Here is a 25,546-nt window from a genome sequence, read left to right as displayed (position 1 = left end):
CTTAGACAAATAAGACTCAAGATCAAATGGTTCAGCCGATCTTGAGAATACTGTAGTTTCTCGGACACTTGCAGTGATGCTTGTTCCATCACTTGGAAGATGCTCCCTCCAGAAGAACCGGCCCACCCATTTCTGTGCCACACCTCTCCATGACTCTCATCATTCCAACCACGCTGGGCTTCGTTCAAGTACTTCAATCAGTCACACTCTGATGTCCCAGACTTCACCACGTGTCTCCTCCTCTGGAATCTCTCCTCCCCACACCATTCCTTCACCTAGCTGGCTCCTTGATTCATCCTCCAGGTCACGTCAGTGTCACTTCCAAAAGACTTCCAGCTTCCCTATATATGTTCCACCAGTACTTTTCCCTGTACTTTTTCTGCCATAAATGTCACACAACACTTCATTATTTTATGCTTTGGTTTTGTTTTTTTCTCCCTGAAGGCAAGGACTGACCTGTTCATTGCTATATCTCTAGTGTCTGACCCATGGTGGACACTCAGAAACATCCCTCAAATGAATGTAAATACCAGTCAGAAAGAAAACGAAAGAAGGCACTCTGATTGCCAAGTTCAGGTACTCAAGATTATGTACTTTACTCACAGGTGGGCCTGTCCAGTCTTGACTCATAGTCTACTTACTCTTATTTTAAACAAAAGTCTGATCTATTTAGATGTATGAATTTCTAGACCAACACAAATTTGAAAGGAGAAAGGAGAGGACTACTGAGGACTTTAAAAGCAATGAGGGCCAGCGCAATCATCCAGATAAGGAGAGAAGAGACTGAAAAATTATAAAAAGCGATAAGGAAGGGGCCAGTTGGCTTAGGGGTGAACATATCTCTAAAGGAGTCTGTGGGTCCAGATACAAAGGCTAATGTTTATGCACGTGCTTCAGGTCAACAAGAAGAGACTGCATTTCATTCAGTATATTCCATTTAAGAAACAAGAGAAGTATACATTTGACAAGTATTCCCATCAAAAATAATTTTTAAATGTTTTAAGTTATGAGATCTAGAGAGATAAGCCTGGTTAATCCATAAAATTCACTTCTCTACATGGAAATTTTTTTTCTGATAAAAGTGTAACAATGGTAAAAACAATAAAATAAATGAGGGGCTACTGCTTTTCCACTGAAATGAGGGGTTACCTGCACTCTGTTCCTGCTCTCCTGACAATTACCCCATTATGTTTCAGTTAATGATTCACTTCCCTGTCTTCCCTGCTGGCCTATGCATTTCTGTGGGCTGGGACTGTGTCTTTTATCTCTGCATCCCTGATATCCGCCACAAGTCCTGACACATGACAGCTGTTCAACAAACATTGGTTGAATAAATGAAAGAATGATGTCAAGGCCTGAGCTTCTATTCCCTGCCTTTCCTTTAATAAGACAAAAGACTTGCTACACAATCAGATAATTGTGTAACCCACGATAAATTCGTGTGTTTACCATTAGCCTGTAGATTAGGAATATTGTGATTTTAATCCTAAACTATTTACAAAGAGAAGGGAAAAGAAGGGAAGAGATGTAATTTATGCAACTTTAGAAATGAATTTTTTTTTTATTCCTTTTATGCATGATATAAGAAAAGATATATTCCAGGATTTTTACACTGAATAGCTTATGGTATCAGAAAACAAATGGCTTGCTGTAGCTGAATTTCTGATATTTGATCCTTTGGAAATTTTCCCAGTGCGTGCATTATACGAAGTGCCACTAACTCCTGAATGGAAACAAACTAGTGACTATGAGTATTTTACTTCCTACAAGATCAAATAATAGCCATAAATCATGAACTGGATCTGTAGACAGCTGTACCAAACGGGGCTATCTGTGGAAAGTAGAGCACTTCCAAGGCTGGACCTGTAAAGTAAGTTGGAAAAAAGGGGCAGTCAGAACTGGCTAAGCTGGAAGGTCTCCCACAGGGTAAAACAAAATTGCCAACTGGATATGGTCCTCTAAAACAACTTTGCAATGACTTGCCTTGCTTAAGGAGCATAGCTACAGTCAAGCGAAGGCTGGAAGGAGGTGATGAGGAGCAAGAGAGCCTCAGGTATCACCAAAGTGCAGCTGAACCAATGAGGAGAACAGCCTCACATCTTACCCCAAGTCTTAAAAAGGATTTTTCTTCTTTTCCTTAATCAGCAGTTCTTCCTGAGAATCCCCACTCCCTGTATGTCCCATCCTTGCTTAGGATTCCTGAGCTGAGAGAGAACTGCTCCCCAAAACTTAGATTACAGTTTTAGAAATGGTACTACTCTGAGTATCTCATCAGCCTGGCTCCCAAGGCTGGAAAAGAATCACAGAGAGCACTGCCACAGGGGTAGTATGAAAAAATACCCTGAAGTTCATGAAAAGGATGAAGTAGAAATGAAAATAATAGGGTTTAGGTCAAGGGACTAAGGAAGGCCAGACTACTACTTCTGCTCCTAGGCCTTAACCATAGGCAACAGAACGAGATGGTCTCCCCACCAGAGCCAGGGAATGACCTTAACTGAAGTTGTGTGGCCCCCTGGAAGTCCTCGTGACCTAGTCCTCTCATGGATTGTAAACACATCAGTCTCAAAGACACTATAATACTCTGTCTGCTCTGGTGTTCAATTGTGTTCCAAGATCTCCCCAGAGTGACTGTTCTAACCCAACCAGCTATGTTCCTTTGGACACACAGTATTTATTTCTCTGTATGCACTGTTGTTGTCCCTTGCTCATTCATCAAGTTCCTAACCACTACCTCTAACCCACTTGTTGTCAGGTAACTAATATTATCAAGTAATGCAGCAGCTGCTAATCCATAGGCCCTGAGCCACCAAACTGATCATTACTACTCTGCCATATTCCATTCATTTATATCTCAGCTGTGAGAACAAGGCCCCTATAAATTCATGCATTCCTTCTGCTTGCCCTATGCCAATAGTTCTTAATCTTTGTTGATTCATGGATCTCTTTGAGAATCTGCTATGAACTTCCCCAGAAAAAATAAACATATGGATTTGAAAAGAATTTCAAGGGATTCCTGACTCATAAAACCCATCCTTCAGACCTCACCCCAATGCTAACAATTCCTGAAGCAAGAATCGATGGCACTTCTAAAGAAGGAGGCAGTCAGAAGAGTGACAGATTAAGCGTAATTCTTCCCTACTTGTTCTCCATATGCATAAAAGCCTAAAAAGGATTTGAGAATAAAAGCCGGCCATGTGCTGTCCTCACCTGTCCACCTGGCTCAGGCAGCAGGCCCATAATGGCCAACAGAGGCAGGACATAGGCCCCTCCAGACACAAAACATCTCATCTATGGGTCTAGCCCAGACCTTACACACCTTTCCCTTTGGCCATTCAGGCAAACCAGGTGACTCTGGTGCTCACCTTGTCACCTTGAACTAGTGGATGAAAAAGGACTTCTGCTAGGTCTGTTGGGCCACACCTTCTCTATATTTGCTTCTTCTCCCTTCACATCTCTGTCTCTGTCTCTCTTACACACACACACATACACACACATACACACCCACACGCACACACGCATACACACACAGTCCAGTTGCACTCGGAATAGCCAGTGTCAGTATCTTGAGCCTGGAGAAGACCACCTGTTGCAAATCTCCAGGTCAAACTCTGCTGAACTCAGTGATGACTGCCATCTGGCCACTAGCCACCAGGCCAGATTATATTTCCAGAGTCACTAGGACCTCCTCAAAAACCACAGCCATCACCGAAATGGTTTTCTCATGCTAATATCCTACTCTAACCCTCTCTACCTCAGGAAAAAAAAAAAAAAAACCAGCCCTGATCTTGGCACGATCTTGGCACAGGACTAAGTGTTCATCACACACACACACACACACACACACACACACACACACACACGCCACCAAGCCCTCCCCAGCCTATGCCAAAAATGATTATGTATTTCTAATAAAGACTGACCATGAATATAATTGATGGTCTGTGGGCCGCAGGAAAGGGGAGAGATCTATCTCATTGCCCTTCCATAGATTAGGGACGTCTCCCATTCTATGGCTTTCCCAACCATAGGAAAGCCAATCAAGGTGGCTCCCTCCTCTCCATACACATGTACCCACTATTCTGACCAGTAGAATGTTAGCATGAAAAACAAAACTCTAAGGTACCAAAAAAACTCTTAATGCTCTGAGCAGAGTCAACTTTTAATGCTGTGGACAATTACATGAATTTCTAATTCTGTGAATAACCTGTCATCAGAGTTTTATTCCAAGATCCAGCCCAATTCTGGCCTCTCACTATGTGCTTTCAAGCAATGTATTGTAATTAAGATGTTATCATAACCTACCTATCAGAACATTGTGACTCACTAGATTTGCAATCTTAGGCAGGTCACTTCCTGTCCCAAGGCCCATAGTTTCATCATTCATTCGCTCAACAAATATTTATTGAGAAGCTAGTAAGTTCCAAGCACTGAGCTAAGTGCTGAACACAACAAAGATGAGCAAGGTATCTCCGTGCTGAAGAATTTTTCAGTCCATTGTTTATGTGTTAATATAAACAACTCGTCACATTACTGTGAGAGAGAAACTGGGAAGAGAGCACCAGGTGTCTGATTCGGAGCATGAGGGTCTGTAAAAATAAGGGATTGTGCTTCTAGATGAAAGAGTCTGTTATTCTAAGATTGTGATGCATTCCAAAAGGACACAGAAGCCGTTTGGATATTCTGCTCCAGGGAAGTGTGTGCAATACCAGCCCTCCACTAGTGCAGATAAGAGTTTACTATTGGCAGTTTACCATTTGGCACCAATATCTCCTTCAAACTGAACAGAAGCCAGATCCTCATTATCAGGCTTTTACCTTATCCAATTCTAATGATCACCTAGGAGTGTAAATGACACTTGGTAAAATCAAGTCTCTTCCAGTTCAAAGGTCAGAAAACATGTTACATATTCTTGTGCCATACATACGTATATACAATCAAACAGCTGATGAAACAAAGGGAAAAATTAGGAGGGGGAAATATTAGGAGGGAGGAAAAAACCAAACCCAGACACATGTAAAATAAATCCGTCATAAGGTATTCTTTCAAACAAAACCAGAAAAAAATCTACTGATGTGTTATTGCTGGGACTCAGTATTCACCCTGAGATGCTATTGAACTAAAATTGTGGCTCACAATTAACTCACACACCAACTAATACTATTTAAACCTTTAAATACTGAAAGGAGCAAGAGTTATGAATTCCTAAAAGGTCAATATCAATCTTTGCAGGTTGTTATTTTCTTTTTCTGCTTACCTGTGTTTCCTATATTTTCTACAACAAATATATTTGGATGCTATAATGTTTAAAACCTGGTAGAGGTAATTATTTTACATAGAATAACATGTGTCATCTTCTATTAAAATATTGATTAGTTTTTTCCTGTCTTCCCAAGGTAGTGTGAGGAGTCTGATGCAGACTGGCTGGTAAGTCAGTTTTACGTATAACCCAGTACTTAGATTTTGTTCTATCTAGAAGTAGAAATGCAGGTCATATACAAGGCTTTCCCATTCCATTTTTAATTCTTTATTTCATAAATATATGTAGTGATCAAAAATTTTATGTGTTAAGAAGACATCTTGATGATTGCACAATAATGTGAATGTAGTTAATGCCACTAAACTGTACACTTAAAAAATGGTTAAAATGGTAAATTTACATTATGTATATTTTACCATAATTTTTTAAAATAAGTAATTAAAAAACTTAATTAAAAATTACAATTGACTTGTGTATATGGACCTCGTATCCTGTAACCTTTCTAAACTCACTTGTTAGTTCTAGTAGCTTTTAAAAATATTCCTTAGGATTTTCTATGTACAATCATGTCTCATGTCTCCTATAAGACAGTTTTATTTCTTTCTTTCAGAAAAAAATCTACATTAACAGAGCAGATTATCAGAGACCAAAATCTTTTATTCTGTACCTGCTAAGATATGTTAAGAAGGAGGAACCATGTCACACAGATGTCAACTCGGATTAGGGAAGATAAAATTAAAATTACTTTGATTCCAACATGTGAGATCAGTTTGAGAATGACTGTGCTTCAACATGTGATTAACAGAAAACACCTCAAGCCATGTATCACACTCCTGAGAGGAATGGTGGCAGAGGGAAGTGGATGTTGGTTGTTTCCAGGGTTCCTTACTTATTTGATCACAGGGTTATGCAACCAGGGAGCACTGTTTCAACCTGTTGGTCTTGGTCCATCCAGAAAACATGCTTGCTGACTTGCTTTTATCACTAATTCACAGTTGGAATTGAAGCAAGCAAGGGAAGGGACTGCAATAGTTCTCACTTGGGAATCCTTGGCCTTAAAAGACTGCACAAAGGAATTGTCTGAAACCAGCAGAGCCCTGGGATCAACAATAGCCAAAGTCATAAACTTGAGAGGTAAGGAGCCAGAAGGACAGGGAGGCCAGGGCTAAAAAAACGAGAGCTCCAAAACTAAAAAGTAAAAATGATTAATAAAAAGTGCTAAAAGGTGAATACAGGGCTGGATCTTTCAATTTTCAATGAGACTGCTAAATAATGATTCTTAGAACTTGGTGGTAGTTGATTTAACAAACCAAGTGATAGAGAGAAGGAAACTAACTAAGACCATGTCAAAAGTTATTTTTTAAAAAATCTCCAAAATAGTTTTAATTAGTCAAATTTGATAGCCCAGCACAGCTGGGGAGATTTACTTATAATAAATACCAGTAGAGGCAAAATGGACCAAAAATTTCAATATACATCTAAAAACAATGGAAGCTCCAGAAATAAAGGAATAACAACTTAATCCTAGATACTTAAAGAGATCAACTTATTAAATATAACAACATATTAAAGCAGTAGTCGGAAATATATCTTACCATATTGGAAGCATTTTTTAACCTCATCAGAAAAAAATAAAAATCCATGAAGACACAGAAGCACAAATGGCTAGGACAATAGGATCTTTTATTTTTTTTACAGTAACTTTTTGATTTTTTTTTTAATTAAGTTTATTGGGGTAACATTGGTTAATACAGTTATATAATTTCAGGTGTACATTATAATTTGACATTTGTATATTCTAAACAATAGGATCTTAAAAAGGAACTCTGACAAAAGCACCAACGCAACTATATCACGAGTCAAACAAAAATCATATTTACTGTAAGAAGGAGGGGGAAAAATAAAACTTTCGCAATAAAAGAAAGGAAAATACAGACCATGCACAATAATACTAGTAGTGTAGATAACATAAATACATTTTTTTGAAAAAGAAATAAGCCTCCGTTTCCTCATTCATAAAGTGAAAAGTTGAAATAGACTAGGTGCTTAAAATGGGTGTTGGTCTGTGACAGGAGCCTCCAGGCAGCCCCTCCCACAGCAAACTGCCTCTTCCCTTCCCTGAAGGTCTTCGTGAACAGCTCGAACAGAATGGGGAAAACCGGTTGGGAAGGCCTAATCAATAAATGATCTCCCTGTCCCCTCCAGCTCCAGCATGCTGTTGCTGTACTGCCAATAAATCAACATCATAATGCACAGTGGCAACAAGGCAGAAGCTCCATTCTGCACAAAGAAATAGAGCAGATAATGGAAAGGATAGAAACATCCCTATCTTTCTAACAGCTACTTTCTGGAAAGTACATTTAAAGAACATCAAGATAAAAAAATGTTAAATACATTTTAAGGCAGGCATTCTTAGCAAAATGTGGTTCTGAGGCAGACCAGAATGAGGGCTAAAGTCATACATTTTGTGGCTGAAACTGTAGCCGTTAACAACTATGAGAACAGACATTGCAATTAGGGACAACATGGACATGAACAAAGAACAGCCATAGAATCCTGAAAATGCCATCATGAACTACATAATTTCCAATAAATGATGTAAAAACGGATGCAAAAAAATGTTTAAAATAAAAAAAATTTAAAATTTCCGCATCTTTTCTCTAATAGGTATAAAGATATTAAAACACACTCATTTATTTTAAAAATATTACATGATTTCTTTTACAGAGGCATTGGTGCCATACACGAATTACCTTAGCATTCAAGTGCTTCCTAAAAGAATGTTCTCAAATTTAAACTTCGGATAAGTTTTTCATTTAAAATCAATTGTGAAGTATATAGGGTGCAATTATACGATCTTTGATACTTTTTGTAAGTTTTTAAATGTCCAAAATCAAAAGTTTGAAAGTTCAATTTAATTTTAAAATGTTTGGATTTTGTTATGTGGATAGCTGAATCTTGAGTGTGTAATTTCTGCCTGGTCAGCCATATATCTTTTCAGCACTTTCTTTAATAAGAGAAATAAAAAGACTCAACTAAGCATATCATAGAGCAGTGTTTCTTAAACTTTAACGTGCATACAAATAACCCAGCGATCTCCTGAAAAATGCAGATTCTGATTCAGTAGATATGGAGCGGGACTTGACATGGGATATTTTTAACATGCCTCCAAGTGATGCTGCTGGTGCTGCCAGTGGATCCAGGACCAAACATGAAGAGCAGGGCTGGAGAGTAGTGGCTCCCTAACTTAGGTGCAAGAGAATATCTGGAGGGCCTGTTAAAGCAGACTGTTAGACCCCTCCCCAGAGGTTTCCAATTTAGGAGTTCTGAGGTAGGGTACAAAATTCTGCCTTTCTAACAAGTTCCCAGGCAATGCTGATGCTTTGAGAACTACTGCTGTCAAGGAAAGAATATTAGATTGTGAGAGAGAAAATCTGAGTTTGGCCTCAGCTCTGTTACTAACTGGCCCTGTGACTTGATCAGGTAGAAAAGTATTCAGCTACAATTAAAAGAACATCCAATTAACAGCAGCTTAAACAAATAGTAGTTTGTTTTTCCCACTTTGTAAATCCAGAGGTGGGCAGTCCAGGGTGGAGACACTTAAGGACACATGGCCTTTCTATCTAAAATGTGGCTTTTGTGTTCACGGGCATAAGATGGCTGCTGAACCAAGTTCCAAGCAGAAGGAAGAGAGCAGAGCAAAGGGGGCATCTGGCTGCACAATTGCCCTTTTGAAAAATTTTCCCAGGAGCTTCACTTCGTGACATCTGCTTACATTGCACTGGCCAGAAATGAGGCAACCACAGATCTATCGTTGGGAGGCGACTAGTGGAGAGGGAGTTGGACTCATCAACTAGCATTGTCTACCACAGTGACCTCAGACAAAGACATAGATCTTCATTATAATAGCAAGACTCCAAAACTCCAAAACATAAGTATACATCTCAGCTCTCTGAACTCTAGTCAGTCTCCTAATCCATAAAATGCATGAGATACAATCCTGGCATTTGGTGGCAGGATAATTCATCATCATGTTGGACTATCCTGTACATTGCAGGACATTTAGCATCTCTGCTCTCCAGGTACCAAATGCCAGTATTGCCCACACCCACATTGTGATAAAACCAAATAGGCCTCTCTACTGGTTTTGTTGGTGCCCCCTGGTTGGGGCGGGGCATGAGAGGGGACTGTCTTCTGGGGTTGGAAACCACCGCACTAGATGGTGTCTGGTCCAGAATTGTATGATTTTTTCTGGTCTCTTTAATAAAGACTGGTTACTTTTTTGAAGCTCTGACTACACAGCAGGAGCATGGGGCCTCACTCTCTGCCTCATGGTGGGTAGGCATTCTTTTATCTCCTTATTGCTATTTTTAAATAATTACTAGTTCTTACTGAAAAAGCACTCCTCCTCGCTGGGCGCACATGTTATCCAACACCACCACTCTACTACTTGTTCCAATGACCTATCTACTTCCAATCATTCCTCCACCTTCTCCAGACACTCCTCTCCACTCCAAGCCTCGCCTTCACCCTAGGTAACTTTTACAACCACAGGGATGGGCCTGATGTTCCTTGACCTCCTCACTTCCAATGCCCTTTCCTACTTCTCTTTTTGTCACCCACACTATGCGGACAGAACTCAGCACCTGCCACCCCACAAACTACTCTGCACTCTTAAACTTGACCGGTTGACTCTTGTACCGTCACTGCCTGCACCTCCACTTTCTCATTCCCCGTGTCCTATTCTTCTTCCTAGTGTTGATTTCACTCTCCCAAGCTATCAGCCCTTCCTAGATCCATATTCTTTTCCATGATGCCTGGACAATTAGATCCATCCTTCCTTTATTCCTGGTCTTCAGTTCATCCTCCTGGTAAAACCCCAGACCTGGCTCTAATTGTCTTTCTGCCCTCTGACTCCTACACTCCCACACCCACACAGTCTGTTGCCATGACAATTCAGTGGTCTCTAACTGCCTCACCCCTCTCCAACAACTGGCCTGATAGTTCTACTTGTCTTTATCAGCTCTCTCTTCTGTTCCCTACCTTTATTGCCTCCCCACTCATTCTCATTCTCAGCAGAAAACTTCACTCCTACTTTGACAGTGAAAATAGAAGCCCGTCAGGCAGATTCCCCCTCAACTTCCTGCCCCCACTCCCACCCCCCTAAAACGCTTATTTTTATCTATACTTATCCTTTCCTCCCTTTTATTGTGGGAAAAGTTTCCTTCCTGTATTAATCCCTCCACCTGAGTCCTGCATCCCAATAGCTCCAACCTCCTCAGGAACCGTGGCTCTCAAAATCCCTTCTCTGTCCCTTCAGTATTTCAACATGGAAATCTCTTTTATGTTCTAGAAAGCAGCGTTCCCCCACACACTACATTCCCATCTTCATTGTACAAGTGTCCCCTTCTCTCTTTTCCTTTAGAGTCAAAGTTGTTAAACTTTTTCACAATATGGATGCCTTCAGCAGTCTGGTAAATAATGTTATTGAATGCATATGATAATATACATGAAATTACCATGGAAACCTATTATATTGAAATACAGTTGTTACATTTCTCCTCATTTCTCCACAGTTTTTTAAATCTGTGATATAGTAATAAATGTGCTTTGTTCTTTTATTTTATTTTCGTGTGTCTTTTATTAACACATTAAATGACAAGATCTTGAAGTGGATATCCCATACTTTCAAATAATGGTGATCATAAACAATAGTTTGCAACATTTGCATCAAACTGTAATGTAATATCAACATAGCTGTGATTTTTATAGGTGACAAAGTCACAGGTACCACTATTGCTAGTGAAGGGTGATGCCTACAGTTAGAAGTGAGTAAAAAATTAAAATGTAATTTTTTTCCCATTTAAGTTTATGGATCCCCTGAATTCAATCCACAGAGTCTTTGGAGGGGATCTGTGGATCCAGATTAAAACCCCTGTTTTAAAGTCTGTACTCCCTGCCCACCTTCTTATCTCCCCATTCATGTCTCAATTTTATGATTCCTCAAATATCCATTAGTGCCAACTATGTATAAAGATAAGTAACCCTTTGAAATCTGTTTGTTTTTTTTTTTCTCTCATGGCCGAAGGTTACTCTCCTCACCAAAGTCACCAACGATCACCCAAATCTGAAGATCCCTTTTCCATCTCCATGTTACTCCATCTCCCTGAAGCTTCATACGCCAATTCATTACCTCCTTGGAAATTTCTCCTTCCTAGGCTCCTACAGTATCCTCTATGGCTGTTCCTTCAGCTGCAAGTAAAAAGGAACCCAAATTAAATAGCTTAAACCATAAGGAAAAATATATCTCACATTTTAAGAGATATGGTGTGGGTCCAGGGCTGACTAATTCGATGGCTCAGCAGTATCATCAGAAACCCAGTTGCCCTCCATCTTCTTGCTCTACCACCCTCAGAATAATGGCTCATCCCCAAGATACTCTCTGCACAGTTAAAAGACAATAGTAGCAGTTCCAGGTGCCATATCCAAATGTGACAACATGCAGCTGAAGAAGAAAGTGTGTCTCTTCCTATATGTCTATTTATAACCAGTAAGGAGACCTTCCCCAGAAGCCCCCAGAAGTCTTTCCTCACATTTCATTGACCTGAATTGCATTTTATGTCCCCTCCTAAATCAGTTGCTGGCACGGAAGCTGTGATAACTATAATCGGCTTGGATTAATTAGGATTTACTGCTGAACCACTTGGAAGAAGAGTGGAATGCAGAACAAAATCCAGGCTCTGCCAGGAACAAAGAGGGTAGGCAATCAAATCTCACCAATACGCACTAGTGTTTCTTCCATTTTTTTGCTTGCTCCTTCGTTTTTCTTTGCAAAACAATCTTCCTTCCTACTGCTTGTGTCGTGTTTTATTATGTTGTATTCCAGCTCTCTTTCAATCAAGAACCATCCCACCTCATGCATTCTCCCTGGATGACCCTATTCATGCCTGTGGCTTTAATTGCCACTTGCGTACAGCTGGCTCGCTACCTAGATCTTGCTCCTTAGCTCTAAGCCTGTGTATCTGTTGCCTACTGGACCCCTACCTCCATCTGGATATCCCTCGGGCCTCTCAAACTCAACCTGTGCATACATGTTCCTCCTGAATTGCCTGTGTCTCAGTAAATGGCTTTACCTTCACCCAACATCCCAAGTTTGAAATCTGTCGCCTCCAACTCTTCTCTCTCCCCTACCCGCATTACATGTTCAGTCATCTTGAACTCCTGTATATGCTCTCCACTCAGTGTCTATAGAATCTGTCCCCTCCTCTCCATCCTTGGGGAGGACTCTCTTTGTTTCAGGTCTGGCTGGTAACCTGGCCCCTTGCTCCACTCAAGCCATGCCTGTCTCACTGATGCCAGAGGGATCATTCTAAAATGCAGATCTGATTCTGTCCCAGCCTTGTTCAGGATCCTTCAGTAGCTTCCTATTCTGCAAGACACATCCAGGTCTGATCCCTGCTGATTTCTCCAGTTCACTACCCGTTCACCACTAAACTCAATATGTCTTCTCCCATATCTGGCCTGTACACGTGCTGCTTCTTCCACACCATTGGCTCTCTCACCACACATACACACACACACACACACACACACACACGCACACACACACACACACACACACCCCTTTTATTTCTCTCACATGCATTCAAAAGTACTTTAGTTTTTGTTTTGTCATAAGGGATGAGAGACCATGCATATTCTTCTGTAATTTATTTTTGTCACCTACCATGTGTTGGCAATCTTTCCATGCCAATGAGAGCTCCACCTTATATTTCTTATAAATGGTTCCCTTGTATTGCTTAATAGGGATGCGTAGTTTATTTAACTACACCTCTATTGGTGGACACATAGACATTTATGTTGTTTTTCACCATTATAAACACTGCTGCAGCACACATCCCAGTACATATATCTTTGTGCAAGTATCTTAGCATTTGTGTCATCAGGTCATCAGGGACCTAGTGACTTCTGGAATTGCAGGATCAAAGATTATATGCATTTGACATGTCAATAGAGCTGTCGGTTTGCCCTCCAGAATGTAACCATTTGTACAACCTCCAATAATGCATAAAAATAATATATAAAAGCACACTAGATATTACCAATTTTTAAATTTTTGCTAATCTAATTTTGCCTTAAATTTGTATTTTTCCGATTACTAGTAAGACAGCATCTTTTTATATATTTTTAAAATTTATTGGGGTGACATCGGTTAATATACATATATATATATATATATATATTTTTTTTTTTTTTGTCTATCATAAACTGTTTCTTCCCTTTACCATCTTTTTCTGAGTGTGTTTTCTTATTGATTTGTGTCCCCTCCATTTTCCCCACTTGGTCAATTCCTACCAGACATTCAAGACTAGGCCAGGCACCCACCATCTCCTCCAAAGTCTTCCACAATTTTCTGGCCTCTCCCTGCCCTCGACCCCACCCAAGTTAAGCCCCCAACTCTGCCTGTTGTGCTAACCTTGCTGTGTGTTTATTTCCTTCACAAGGCCATGGGCACTTAGGTCTCTTACCTCTACTTCCCCAGCTCATATTTCCTGCATAGTAAAGAGGTGCATAATAAAAGAATGAAAGAATGAGCAAATGATCACAAACAGGATTACTTTTAGGCTTATTTCCTTTTTCCTATTCCTTGAGAAAATAGTACAGAACGAAATAACCCATTTTGTTCCAATTCATAACCAAAATGTGAATTTAGCATAGCTCCCTTCACATAAAGAGCTTCAGCTCTTTGCCTCCACTGTTTGAAATTTTCCTGGGCTTCCTTTTGAAAGTGAAACTCCCTGGGGTCATAGGATCACAGTCTCAAGATCTGAAGCTGCTCTACCTAGCTCTCTTCCTCCTTGAGGATACACCCTCTTCCAGGTCCCTGAGATACACCCTCATTTCTCCACCTCACATCTCTGCCTCCTTATCTCTCTTACATACCTGTACTCTTGACATACTGCAGGTGAGGTGTCCAGGAAAGGCCACAAATGAAGAGACAGCCAAAATAATGTTTTATTCAACCTGGAATGTCAAATAAAGGCTTAGGACATTTAACCAACTTGTTAGTTTACAAATGCTACTTTTATTATCAGAGGCAGACCAAGGCCTCAGATAAAGGAATACCACATCCCACTACATGATCATAAACTGGATCAGAGAACATGGAACCAAGCAAATTAAACTCAATATTCAATAATCAAGCCTTGAGACCCTGGTCTGAAGCCCACGAGAAAGACCATGAACCTGGGCCTTTTGCTCAACCTCGATAGAAGTTAGATCTGAAACCAAAATCTGTAGGATCATGACAAATAATTAGGTTTGAATTTTTTAAATTTTATTTAAAGCAATCATTCATTTTGATTTTACCCTGATTAAGATCTTTCAACTGTAGCAGCAGCCAAGCTATACTTCAATTCCCATCTGTAGCAGCAGCTTAGCTATACTTTAGCTCTGAATGCATCCAGTGATAATTATAACCACAACTAATAGGTGTTGAGTGTTTTCTTTGAGTCTGGCACAGTGCTAAGTGCTCAACTCATTTAACAGATATGGACGGACTGGTCATTTTTCAGCAGAAATGGAAAGCATAGTCTGCTAATGACTGGGAACATTTACATTTAGCTCCACTAATGTGCATAAGCATGTTTCCAACCCATGACTACAGACTAGAAGGGGCCTCCAACTTGTCAGAGATGGCTTCTTAGAAGAAACTTACACTGCAACTTCTCCGACTCAGATAAATTCACACGTTCTAACCTGTTTGCCTATAAACTGGGATTTGAAGGATGTTCCCACTTCTGGGAGACTAGGAGGAGCAAGGCACTGTTATTAATCATAAGAAAAGGCTGAAATTAAACTCTCATGTTTCACAAGTGTTCATAAACTGCTTACAGCTTATTATTTTCAAGGAAGCAAACAGACGTTCCAGACTGGCAAGTTTACTCTCATCTCTGAAGTCTTCCTCTTCACCTGGGCAGATTCAGAGAGGGGCCTGGCACAGCCTCTGAAGACAGCCAGCCCTGAAGGAGTGGTTCTGGCGGGGGAGGAGAGCCTCGGGGCTAACGGAGGGGCTCCCAACTCACCCTCAAACTTTAAAGGGAGCAGCCAGACCCTCCCTGAAAAGATGTGGCAGCCGGTACTCCTGGGGGCTGCTGGGAGGAAGAGGGCTGGGAGGCTTGAGTGGGGTAAGGGGGAGGGAAGCTGAGCCGAGGCCGGGGAGAGGGCGGGCATGGAGCGAGCCAGAGAATTCTAAAGAAGCCCAGAAGATTCCTGGCTGCCGGGAATGGAAGGCTGCCGAGTTCTCTCTCTCTCTCTTTTTTTTTTTTTAAAAAGAGAGAGAGAGAGAAATAAAATGAAATAAAAAACTTCGTCTGAGCATGACTCTTGGCGCGAGTGCTTTCGCCAGCGCTTCTGCGGCGGCTCCCGGAGAAAGCCTGCAGGGTCAGCCAGCCAGCCCATACGCGTGGAAGAGCGGCCAGAAGCCGGCCGACGTCGGAGCTTGGAATGTTACGGGAGTGGGGGAGACGACTCTTCAATAATTGGTTTCGAGACAATTGGCCATCCATATGGAAAAGATAAAGTAGATCCCTATCTTAGAGCAGGCCTTCAAATAAGTTCCAGACGAACTAAAGACCTACAGGGAACAAGCGAAACTACTGCAGGGGCTTTTGGACGAAGACATAGAAGAAGACAGCTTTGTGATGCTGGGAGAGGGGAAGGTTTCTTTAACAAGGTACAACACTTGCAAAACAGAAGGAAAAGATGGGTCATTTTGTCTGTATAAATAGAAAACTGGGCAAAGGATATCAACAGGCAGTTCCTAAAGATCAGTAACAAAAGAAAATCTAATCAATTTCACTAGTGATCATAACTGGAAATTACAACCAGGAGATCTCATTGGGCAGTCATGGGATTGACAAAAATTAAGATCTGATAACCCAAGGGTGGATGCAGGTGTAGGGAAATGAAAACTCTATTGCTGGTAAATGTGTAAATTGGTACAACTATCTAGGAGAAAATATGTGAAACCTTGTAAGGTTGAAGTCGCACAGGCCCCTAGTAGATATTTTCCTTCATGTTCACAAGCAAACAAGTGCTGTATTCCTTTGCTGTAATAGGGAATAAGTGGAAACAATCAAGTTGCCCACGTGGAAACAGAATAAAATGGTTTTATTCATCCAATGAAATACTACAAAACAGTTAAAAGGAATGAAATAAGCCTATATATTCCAACATTGCTAAATATCAAAAATCTAGTGCAGGGTGAAAAAAGGTTACAAAAGGATATTACACTCTGATACCATTCCTATACAATTTCAAAACAGAAATATATAGAAAAAATACAAAAATCATACTTGTATGCTTAAAACTTTTTGTAATTTAAAATAATATACAAACCACAATGAGATACTACTTTACACTCATTAAGATGGCTATTATTTTTTTTAAAAAGAAAGTAACAAGTATTGGCAAGGATGTAGAGAAATTGGAATGCTTGTGCATTGCTAGTGGAAATGTAAAATGGTGCAGCACTATAGAAAATGGCATGGCATTTTGTCCAAAAATTAAACATGACATTACCATGTGATCCAACAATTTTACCCAAAAGAATTGAAATCAGGGACTCAGATATTTTTACACCCATGTTCATAACAGAATTATTCACAATAGCTAATATGTGGAAGCAACTCCAGCTGTCCATCAATAGATGAATGAATAAACACAAAATGTGGCATACATACAATGGTATATTATACAGCCTTAAAAAGGAATGACATGCTGACACATGCTGCAACATGAAGCAACCCTGAAGACATTATGTTAAGTGAAATAAGCCAGACACAAAAGTACAAATACTGTATGATTCCACCTATATGAGCTACCTAGAGTAGTTAAAATCACAGAGACAAAAAGTAGAATGGTGGTTAAGGCAGTTATTGTTTGGTGGGTACAGATTTTCAGTTTGGGCGAATGACGAAGTCCTAGACATGAATGATAGTGATGTTTGTAGAAGAATGTGAATGTAATTTACGCCACAGCATTATACATTTAAAATGATTTAAATGGTAAATTTTGTTAGGTAAATTTAATTTAAAAGTAGAAATTTAAAAGAAGAAAGTTGGTTTCGATCTAGCCGGTCCATTTAGCAGAGCCTCCCACCAATCTATATACATCATAGCTGACTCCACACACCTGAGCCGCCCCTCCTCTCACCTCCCCTTCACGCAGGTCGCAACCCTGCAGCCCCAGCTGGTATCACCGCGCAGGCGCAGAGTTGAGGCGGGTGGGCAGTAGGGGGCGTGGCCTCGCTCTGCGCCTGTGCCGAATTCTCGCAGCAAGTGTCGTGGGGGAAATGATACCCAGGTTGGGCATCCCGGCCCGCCGGCCACGGGGAGGCTTGCACTGCACACGCGCAGACCGAACACCGGCGTCAAAAAACAAGGAGAGCGCTCGCTTTCCACGTCCTGCGCGTCTGGCTGCCAGGCTTTCGTCTGCGCTGTGACTCCCGCCGGGCTGGGCTGGCGCGCCCACGTCTGAGGAGCGATGCCCCGGGAGATCATCACCCTGCAGCTGGGCCAGTGCGGCAACCAGAGTGAGCGAGCGTGCGCCGGGCCCTTCCACTCTCCGGTTCTGCCCCTTTGGGTCCCACCCAAATGCTTGTCATCTTCCAATCCCCCTTTCCCTCCCATGAACCCTCTGCCCTACTGCGCATGATGAACGAGCCCCAGACCCAGACCTGCGTCTACAGTCCTGGTCTGTGACTGCTCCCAGACCAGATGTCTTGGGTCTATCCTCTGGTGTAAAAACGTCTGAGCCTAACCCTGGGCTCCTTGAGGCCGCGTGACTGTAGCGGACCAGGGATCTCTCCTCATCCCCTAGTTGGGTTCGAGTTCTGGAAACAGCTGTGCGCGGAGCATGGTATCAGTCCCGAGGGCATAGTGGAGGAATTCGCCACCGAGGGCACTGATCGCAAGGACGTCTTTTTCTACCAGGTTCTCTCAGCGACTTGGCCAGGGGCCCTAAGGGAAGGGCAGCGGCTTTGGGAAACCCCACTGGGCAGAGAGGCCAGAGCTTCTGGCTCAAGGAGGGAGGGCAGGCAGGAACCAGAGTTGGAAGGAAGGAGGACTGGGCTGGCATTAGCTGAGTGGGCCCCCTCCTGGACTCCCGCTGACAGGCAGACGATGAGCACTACATCCCCAGGGCTGTGCTGCTGGACCTGGAGCCCCGCGTGATCCACTCCATCCTCAACTCCCCTTATGCCAAGCTCTACAACCCAGAGAACATCTACCTGTCGGAGCATGGAGGAGGAGCTGGCAACAACTGGGCCAGTGGATTCTCCCAGGTATTCAGGTGGCCATCCCAGACCCTTGATATTTCCCTCCCCTGGACAAGGCAGGCTCAAGCAGCCTGGGGATCTGACCTGACCAGATTAACCATAAATAAGATACAAAGGGATACCCTGGCAAGAGGGACAGCCAGGGAGGTTTATGCAAACTGCAGATTATTTACAAAGTAGCTTTTCTGGGTTGAGAGCCACAGCTGAGGCTCTGCTCGAGGGTGGCAGCAGTGTCCCAGGATAGAGTTCGTGGTGCTGAGAAGAGATATTCTCCAGAATCTTCATCCTGACCCTTCTTCCCCATGTCTTTATACAGGGTGAGAAAATCCATGAAGACATTTTTGACATCATAGACAGAGAAGCAGATGGAAGTGACAGCCTAGAGGTGAGGTTCTGCTCCACTGAGGAAAAAACAAAAATGCTGAAAAATGCTGGGAGAAGTCAGGAGGTAGCCTGAAAAGGTGATATAATGGGGGTAATTCAATTCAAAACTTGTTTACAGAGCATCAGATGTGAGATATTGAGGTAAATAAGGTACAGTCCTTGTCCTGAAGGAGATCCTAATCTGGATGGCATCAGCTCCTTAGGCATGAGTCATCCTTTTCAAGGACCCTCAGCCTGGATGGACACGGAGGAAGCCCTGAGACATGAGTATGTTGGGAGTAGGGAATGAGACAAGCCTGAAGCCTCTCCCCAGACTCCTGGAGAATGCCTCTCCATCTCTCCCCATGCAGGGCTTTGTGCTGTGTCACTCCATCGCTGGGGGGACGGGTTCCGGCCTGGGCTCTTACCTCTTGGAGCGACTGAATGACAGGTAAGCCTGTGTTTGAGGAGAGAGTATTAGCCCTGGTTCCTTGGGTAATGGCTTTCCTTTCTGTCACTTTTTTCTCATGGACTGAAAGGCCTGCCATTAGCCCTTTGAGTCATAAGTAGGAACAGAGCCTGGCCACCTAGGGAGCATCTTGGAAGCAGTAACTCCTGGGAGGGATGTTTGCCTAGGGAGAAAAGGGGACCCACAGAGTTTGATGCTTTAGGCTTATCTTTTTGGCTCCTGGGCTCTGAAGACTCAGTTCTGCCCTCACCCCTTTTGTGCCAGTGCTGGGTAGCACTTGGACAGGAATGGCCCGTGTTATCCCTAGAGAAAACAGAAATGGGTAGTCCTTTCAGTTGACTGTGCCTCCTTCCGCTTTTCCTCTTCCTCACCTCCAGGTACCCCAAGAAGCTGGTACAGACATACTCAGTGTTTCCCAACCAGGATGAAATGAGCGACGTGGTCGTCCAGCCCTACAACTCATTGCTAACACTCAAGAGGCTGACTCAGAATGCAGACTGTGTGGTGAGCATAGGAGGAGGGAGTGGGGGACTTGCGTCTGCCTCCCCAAACCAGTAAGACACATACACTTGCCCTTCCCAAGCCCCTGCCCAGAGAAGAGAGGACCAACAAAGCCACACGTGGTGTCCCAAATTATGAAATAAGGACCTGACCCCAAGTTGCTTATAGTCCCCCACATGTCCCCACTTAGCCTTCTTAATGCCTACTCATGCTTAAATTTTCAGCCCAAGAGGCACTTTCTCAGCATAAACCTTCCCTGGTCACTCAAAGTCAAATTCCTTTGTGCATATTTCAGTCTGTATAAAAGTATATAACTATACCTTTCTGTTATTTTATATTTAATGTCAGTCTCCCTCCACTAGACTTGCACTGCACACGCGCAGACCGAACACCGGCGTCAAAAAACAAGGAGAGCGCTCGCTTTCCACGTCCTGCGCGTCTGGCTGCCAGGCTTTCGTCTGCGCTGTGACTCCCGCCGGGCTGGGCTGGCGCGCCCACGTCTGAGGAGCGATGCCCCGGGAGATCATCACCCTGCAGCTGGGCCAGTGCGGCAACCAGAGTGAGCGAGCGTGCGCCGGGCCCCTCCACTCTCCGGTTCTGCCCCTTTGGGTCCCACCCAAATGCTTGTCATCTTCCAATCCCCCTTTCCCTCCCATGAACCCTCTGCCCTACTGCGCATGATGAACGAGCCCCAGACCCAGACCTGCGTCTACAGTCCTGGTCTGTGACTGCTCCCAGACCAGATGTCTTGGGTCTATCCTCTGGTGTAAAAACGTCTGAGCCTAACCCTGGGCTCCTTGAGGCCGCGTGACTGTAGCGGACCAGGGATCTCTCCTCATCCCCTAGTTGGGTTCGAGTTCTGGAAACAGCTGTGCGCGGAGCATGGTATCAGCCCCGAGGGCATAGTGGAGGAATTCGCCACCGAGGGCACTGATCGCAAGGACGTCTTTTTCTACCAGGTTCTCTCAGCGACTTGGCCAGGGGCCCTAAGGGAAGGGCAGCGGCTTTGGGAAACCCCACTGGGCAGAGAGGCCAGAGCTTCTGGCTCAAGGAGGGAGGGCAGGCAGGAACCAGAGTTGGAAGGAAGGAGGACTGGGCTGGCATTAGCTGAGTGGGCCCCCTCCTGGACTCCCGCTGACAGGCAGACGATGAGCACTACATCCCCAGGGCTGTGCTGCTGGACCTGGAGCCCCGCGTGATCCACTCCATCCTCAACTCCCCTTATGCCAAGCTCTACAACCCAGAGAACATCTACCTGTCGGAGCATGGAGGAGGAGCTGGCAACAACTGGGCCAGTGGATTCTCCCAGGTATTCAGGTGGCCATCCCAGACCCTTGATATTTCCCTCCCCTGGACAAGGCAGGCTCAAGCAGCCTGGGGATCTGACCTGACCAGATTAACCATAAATAAGATACAAAGGGATACCCTGGCAAGAGGGACAGCCAGGGAGGTTTATGCAAACTGCAGATTATTTACAAAGTAGCTTTTCTGGGTTGAGAGCCACAGCTGAGGCTCTGCTCGAGGGTGGCAGCAGTGTCCCAGGATAGAGTTCGTGGTGCTGAGAAGAGATATTCTCCAGAATCTTCATCCTGACCCTTCTTCCCCATGTCTTTATACAGGGTGAGAAAATCCATGAAGACATTTTTGACATCATAGACAGAGAAGCAGATGGAAGTGACAGCCTAGAGGTGAGGTTCTGCTCCACTGAGGAAAAAACAAAAATGCTGAAAAATGCTGGGAGAAGTCAGGAGGTAGCCTGAAAAGGTGATATAATGGGGGTAATTCAATTCAAAACTTGTTTACAGAGCATCAGATGTGAGATATTGAGGTAAATAAGGTACAGTCCTTGTCCTGAAGGAGATCCTAATCTGGATGGCATCAGCTCCTTAGGCATGAGTCATCCTTTTCAAGGACCCTCAGCCTGGATGGACACGGAGGAAGCCCTGAGACATGAGTATGTTGGGAGTAGGGAATGAGACAAGCCTGAAGCCTCTCCCCAGACTCCTGGAGAATGCCTCTCCATCTCTCCCCATGCAGGGCTTTGTGCTGTGTCACTCCATCGCTGGGGGGACGGGTTCCGGCCTGGGCTCTTACCTCTTGGAGCGACTGAATGACAGGTAAGCCTGTGTTTGAGGAGAGAGTATTAGCCCTGGTTCCTTGGGTAATGGCTTTCCTTTCTGTCACTTTTTTCTCATGGACTGAAAGGCCTGCCATTAGCCCTTTGAGTCATAAGTAGGAACAGAGCCTGGCCACCTAGGGAGCATCTTGGAAGCAGTAACTCCTGGGAGGGATGTTTGCCTAGGGAGAAAAGGGGACCCACAGAGTTTGATGCTTTAGGCTTATCTTTTTGGCTCCTGGGCTCTGAAGACTCAGTTCTGCCCTCACCCCTTTTGTGCCAGTGCTGGGTAGCACTTGGACAGGAATGGCCCGTGTTATCCCTAGAGAAAACAGAAATGGGTAGTCCTTTCAGTTGACTGTGCCTCCTTCCGCTTTTCCTCTTCCTCACCTCCAGGTACCCCAAGAAGCTGGTACAGACATACTCAGTGTTTCCCAACCAGGATGAAATGAGCGACGTGGTCGTCCAGCCCTACAACTCATTGCTAACACTCAAGAGGCTGACTCAGAATGCAGACTGTGTGGTGAGCATAGGAGGAGGGAGTGGGGGATTTGCGTCTGCCTCCCCAAACCAGTAAGACACATACACTTGCCCTTCCCAAGCCCCTGCCCAGAGAAGAGAGGACCAACAAAGCCACACGTGGTGTCCCAAATTATGAAATAAGGACCTGACCCCAAGTTGCTTATAGTCCCCCACATGTCCCCACTTAGCCTTCTTAATGCCTACTCATGCTTAAATTTTCAGCCCAAGAGGCACTTTCTCAGCATAAACCTTCCCTGGTCACTCAAAGTCAAATTCCTTTGTGCATATTTCAGTCTGTATAAAAGTATATAACTATACCTTTCTGTTATTTTATATTTAATGTCAGTCTCCCTCCACTAGACTGCAGACCCAAAGACCATGCCTATTTATTCTCCATGGTACTTCCAGAGCCAGGCACAGTGCATGGCAATGGGGACAATCAAATATTTGTTTACTTCACTGGATGGTAGAAAAGTGTCTCGTGATACCCCAGACACAGTACTTTCCTTTTACATTAGCACACCTACTTCCTGGTTTTGGAGTTTAGAGGAGAGCTAAGCTAATAACTTATTTCTCTGCTCCCTTTCTCCTCAAAAAGGTGCCGTGACCCTCTTCTGTCCCCCCAGGTGGTGCTGGACAACACAGCCTTGAACCGGATCGCTACGGACCGCCTGCACATCCAGAACCCATCCTTCTCCCAGATCAACCAGCTGGTGAGCCCCTATTCCTGGACTCCTTTGGACTGGAACCCCTCCTTGCTGCAGTGCCATCTGGGGATGGGAGGCCTCCCCAAGAAAGATGGATGACGTGGCGCCCCTGTCCCCAGGTGTCCACCATCATGTCAGCCAGCACCACCACCTTGCGCTACCCCGGCTACATGAACAACGACCTCATCGGCCTCATCGCCTCGCTCATTCCCACACCGCGGCTCCACTTCCTCATGACCGGCTACACCCCCCTCACCACAGACCAGTCGGTAGGAGCAGCCCTCAGTGTCCCAGTCCGAGCTGGCCCTGGGCCCAGTAGGCCCCAACCCAAGCGAGCCTTGCTCTCCTCCCTGCTGCCCCAGGACCTGCCCTTTGTAGCCCCCAGAGGCTCTGTGCTCAGGGACTGGCACCGACTGTATGACTTCTGTGCGGACTTGCTGTCCTCCTCTCTTGCCCTGGCTCCCTGCAGGGCCTGGGATGTGCGGGGTCTGTTTATGCTCCTACAGAGGGGCACGAGTTTGCCGAGCTGAGCAGGGCTGAGATTCCTGATCTCACAGCAGAGGCTCGATATAGACCTGAATCTAAAGACGCTCCCCCAAGAGACCATACTGCCGCGGGTCTGGTGGGGGACATGTGTTGCCTACTCTTCCGTCCATGCATCTCTGGACTGTGCCCTGAGTGCCGGCCTGGTCCCTGTGGCCCACTGTCCCCTCAGGTGGCCAGCGTGAGGAAGACCACGGTCCTGGATGTCATGAGGCGGCTGCTGCAGCCCAAGAACGTAATGGTGTCCACCGGCCGGGATCGCCAGACCAACCACTGCTACATCGCCATCCTCAACATCATCCAGGGGGAGGTGGACCCCACACAGGTAGGCGAGGCCCCTTTGTTCCAGCCCTGGAACCCGCAGGGGTAGAGGAGAAGCGACCACCACCAGTCCTGTGCCCACCCCAGGTCCACAAGAGCCTGCAGAGGATCCGGGAACGGAAGTTGGCCAACTTCATCCCCTGGGGCCCAGCCAGCATCCAGGTGGCCCTGTCGAGGAAATCTCCTTACCTGCCCTCTGCCCACCGAGTCAGCGGGCTCATGATGGCCAACCACACCAGCATCTCCTCGGTGAGGCTTATCTCCTAGTCTTCTTTGGCCACTCAGCTCCACTAGCACCTGCATCATTCTCCCCCAGTCTGTTCCAACCCCCTGTCCTGCACTGGCTCCCATCGTGGAGATTTCTATCTCTTTCAGCTCTTTGAAAGTTCCTGCCAGCAGTATGACAAGCTGCGGAAACGAGAGGCCTTCCTGGAGCAATTCCGCAAGGAGGACATCTTCAAGGAGAACTTTGACGAGCTGGACAGATCCAGAGAGGTTGTGCAGGAGCTCATTGATGAGTATCATGCAGCCACGCGGCCGGACTACATCTCCTGGGGCACCCAGGAGCAGTGAATTCCTCCCTACTACTCCATCTGGACAGTAAGCACCGCCCCATTGTGCCTGGTCCCTCTGACCCAAATTCCCCTCACCAGCAATCCTTCTAGGTTCATCTCCAACCCAGAAGCTGGCCCTACTCCCTTCCTCCCATGCTCTGACCCTTGATATGCTTACTTAGCTCTAATAAAGTAATAAAGCTTGGTTGCAAATATAATCAGGGCTTGGTCTGTGACTATGAAGGGACCTCGATCATCCCTCCCATTGCTCAGGCATTTGTTGGCAGGGTAGCCTTAACCTGCTCCAGTTTCTTACCTCTTAGTCTAGGTCTTAATGTGTCCACTGTTTCCATTGGTATCCCTTGCTTAGAACCAGGCTGTTTTACTGGAGTTAGACCTACTCTAAGGACTCCAGAGGATTATCGAGGTCTGCGGTTTCCTCCTTGCCTAAACTCTTGCCTTAGGGTGGATCAGTATTGCCCCAGCCTTCTCCACTTAGGGCAGAGGGTGTAGGGGTTACTAAAGGAGGGCCTACAGCCTTTTGAGCAGGTCAGGAAAGCTGGGACTCTGGATTCTCAGTGCCCAAGGCTATCAGATCTTCAGGAATTCAACTCCATTCAACCCAACCTGATAAAGCAGGAAAGGAACTCAGGAGTAGGGCTGAGCCCATCCTAACTAGTTCCTTATCTGTGCCAGAGAAGTTCTTGGGTCTGATTCTGCCCCAGGCTTCTCTTCGGTCCAGGCCCAAAGCAGTAGGCACACCAAAGATGGACCCAACCAGGCCCTAGAAGCTGGACACCAGGGTAGGAACTGGGTAATGCCAGTCCTGATGACTCACTGCCCTCTGGCCTCAG

General features: G+C 44.7%; 2 protein-coding genes across 3 annotated transcripts; both read left to right on the top strand.

The window, feature by feature from the left end:
- The first annotated feature begins 17,554 nt into the window (after positions 1–17,554).
- LOC105306280 (tubulin gamma-2 chain-like) lies at positions 17,555–19,411 on the top strand. The gene is made up of 6 exons (XM_011381192.2): positions 17,555–17,852; positions 18,140–18,252; positions 18,435–18,602; positions 18,913–18,981; positions 19,176–19,247; positions 19,331–19,411. The coding sequence occupies exons 1-5, from the start codon at positions 17,804–17,806 to the stop codon at positions 19,245–19,247; spliced, it is 471 nt and encodes a 156-aa protein (XP_011379494.1). The 5' UTR covers positions 17,555–17,803; the 3' UTR covers positions 19,331–19,411.
- An 887-nt stretch (positions 19,412–20,298) lies between these two features.
- On the top strand, positions 20,299–24,910 carry TUBG2 (tubulin gamma 2). 2 transcript variants are annotated; one of them, XM_011381193.2, is made up of 11 exons: positions 20,299–20,488; positions 20,776–20,888; positions 21,071–21,238; positions 21,549–21,617; positions 21,967–22,046; positions 22,442–22,568; positions 23,194–23,280; positions 23,394–23,543; positions 23,990–24,142; positions 24,226–24,387; positions 24,514–24,910. In XM_011381193.2, the coding sequence occupies exons 1-11, from the start codon at positions 20,440–20,442 to the stop codon at positions 24,709–24,711; spliced, it is 1,356 nt and encodes a 451-aa protein (XP_011379495.1). In that variant the 5' UTR covers positions 20,299–20,439; the 3' UTR covers positions 24,712–24,910. The 2 variants fall into 2 exon arrangements, with proteins under 2 accessions (XP_011379495.1, XP_023379671.1); XM_023523903.1 differs by having other exon boundaries at positions 24,497–24,910.
- Positions 24,911–25,546: the final 636 nt, after the last annotated feature.

The sequence above is a fragment of the Pteropus vampyrus genome, unplaced genomic scaffold (genome assembly GCF_000151845.1).
Source record: "Pteropus vampyrus isolate Shadow unplaced genomic scaffold, Pvam_2.0 Scaffold432, whole genome shotgun sequence".
NCBI classification, from domain to species: Eukaryota; Metazoa; Chordata; class Mammalia; order Chiroptera; family Pteropodidae; genus Pteropus; species Pteropus vampyrus.
Note: the sequence above shows the minus strand (reverse complement) of the source record. Positions and strands in the feature narration are given on the sequence as shown.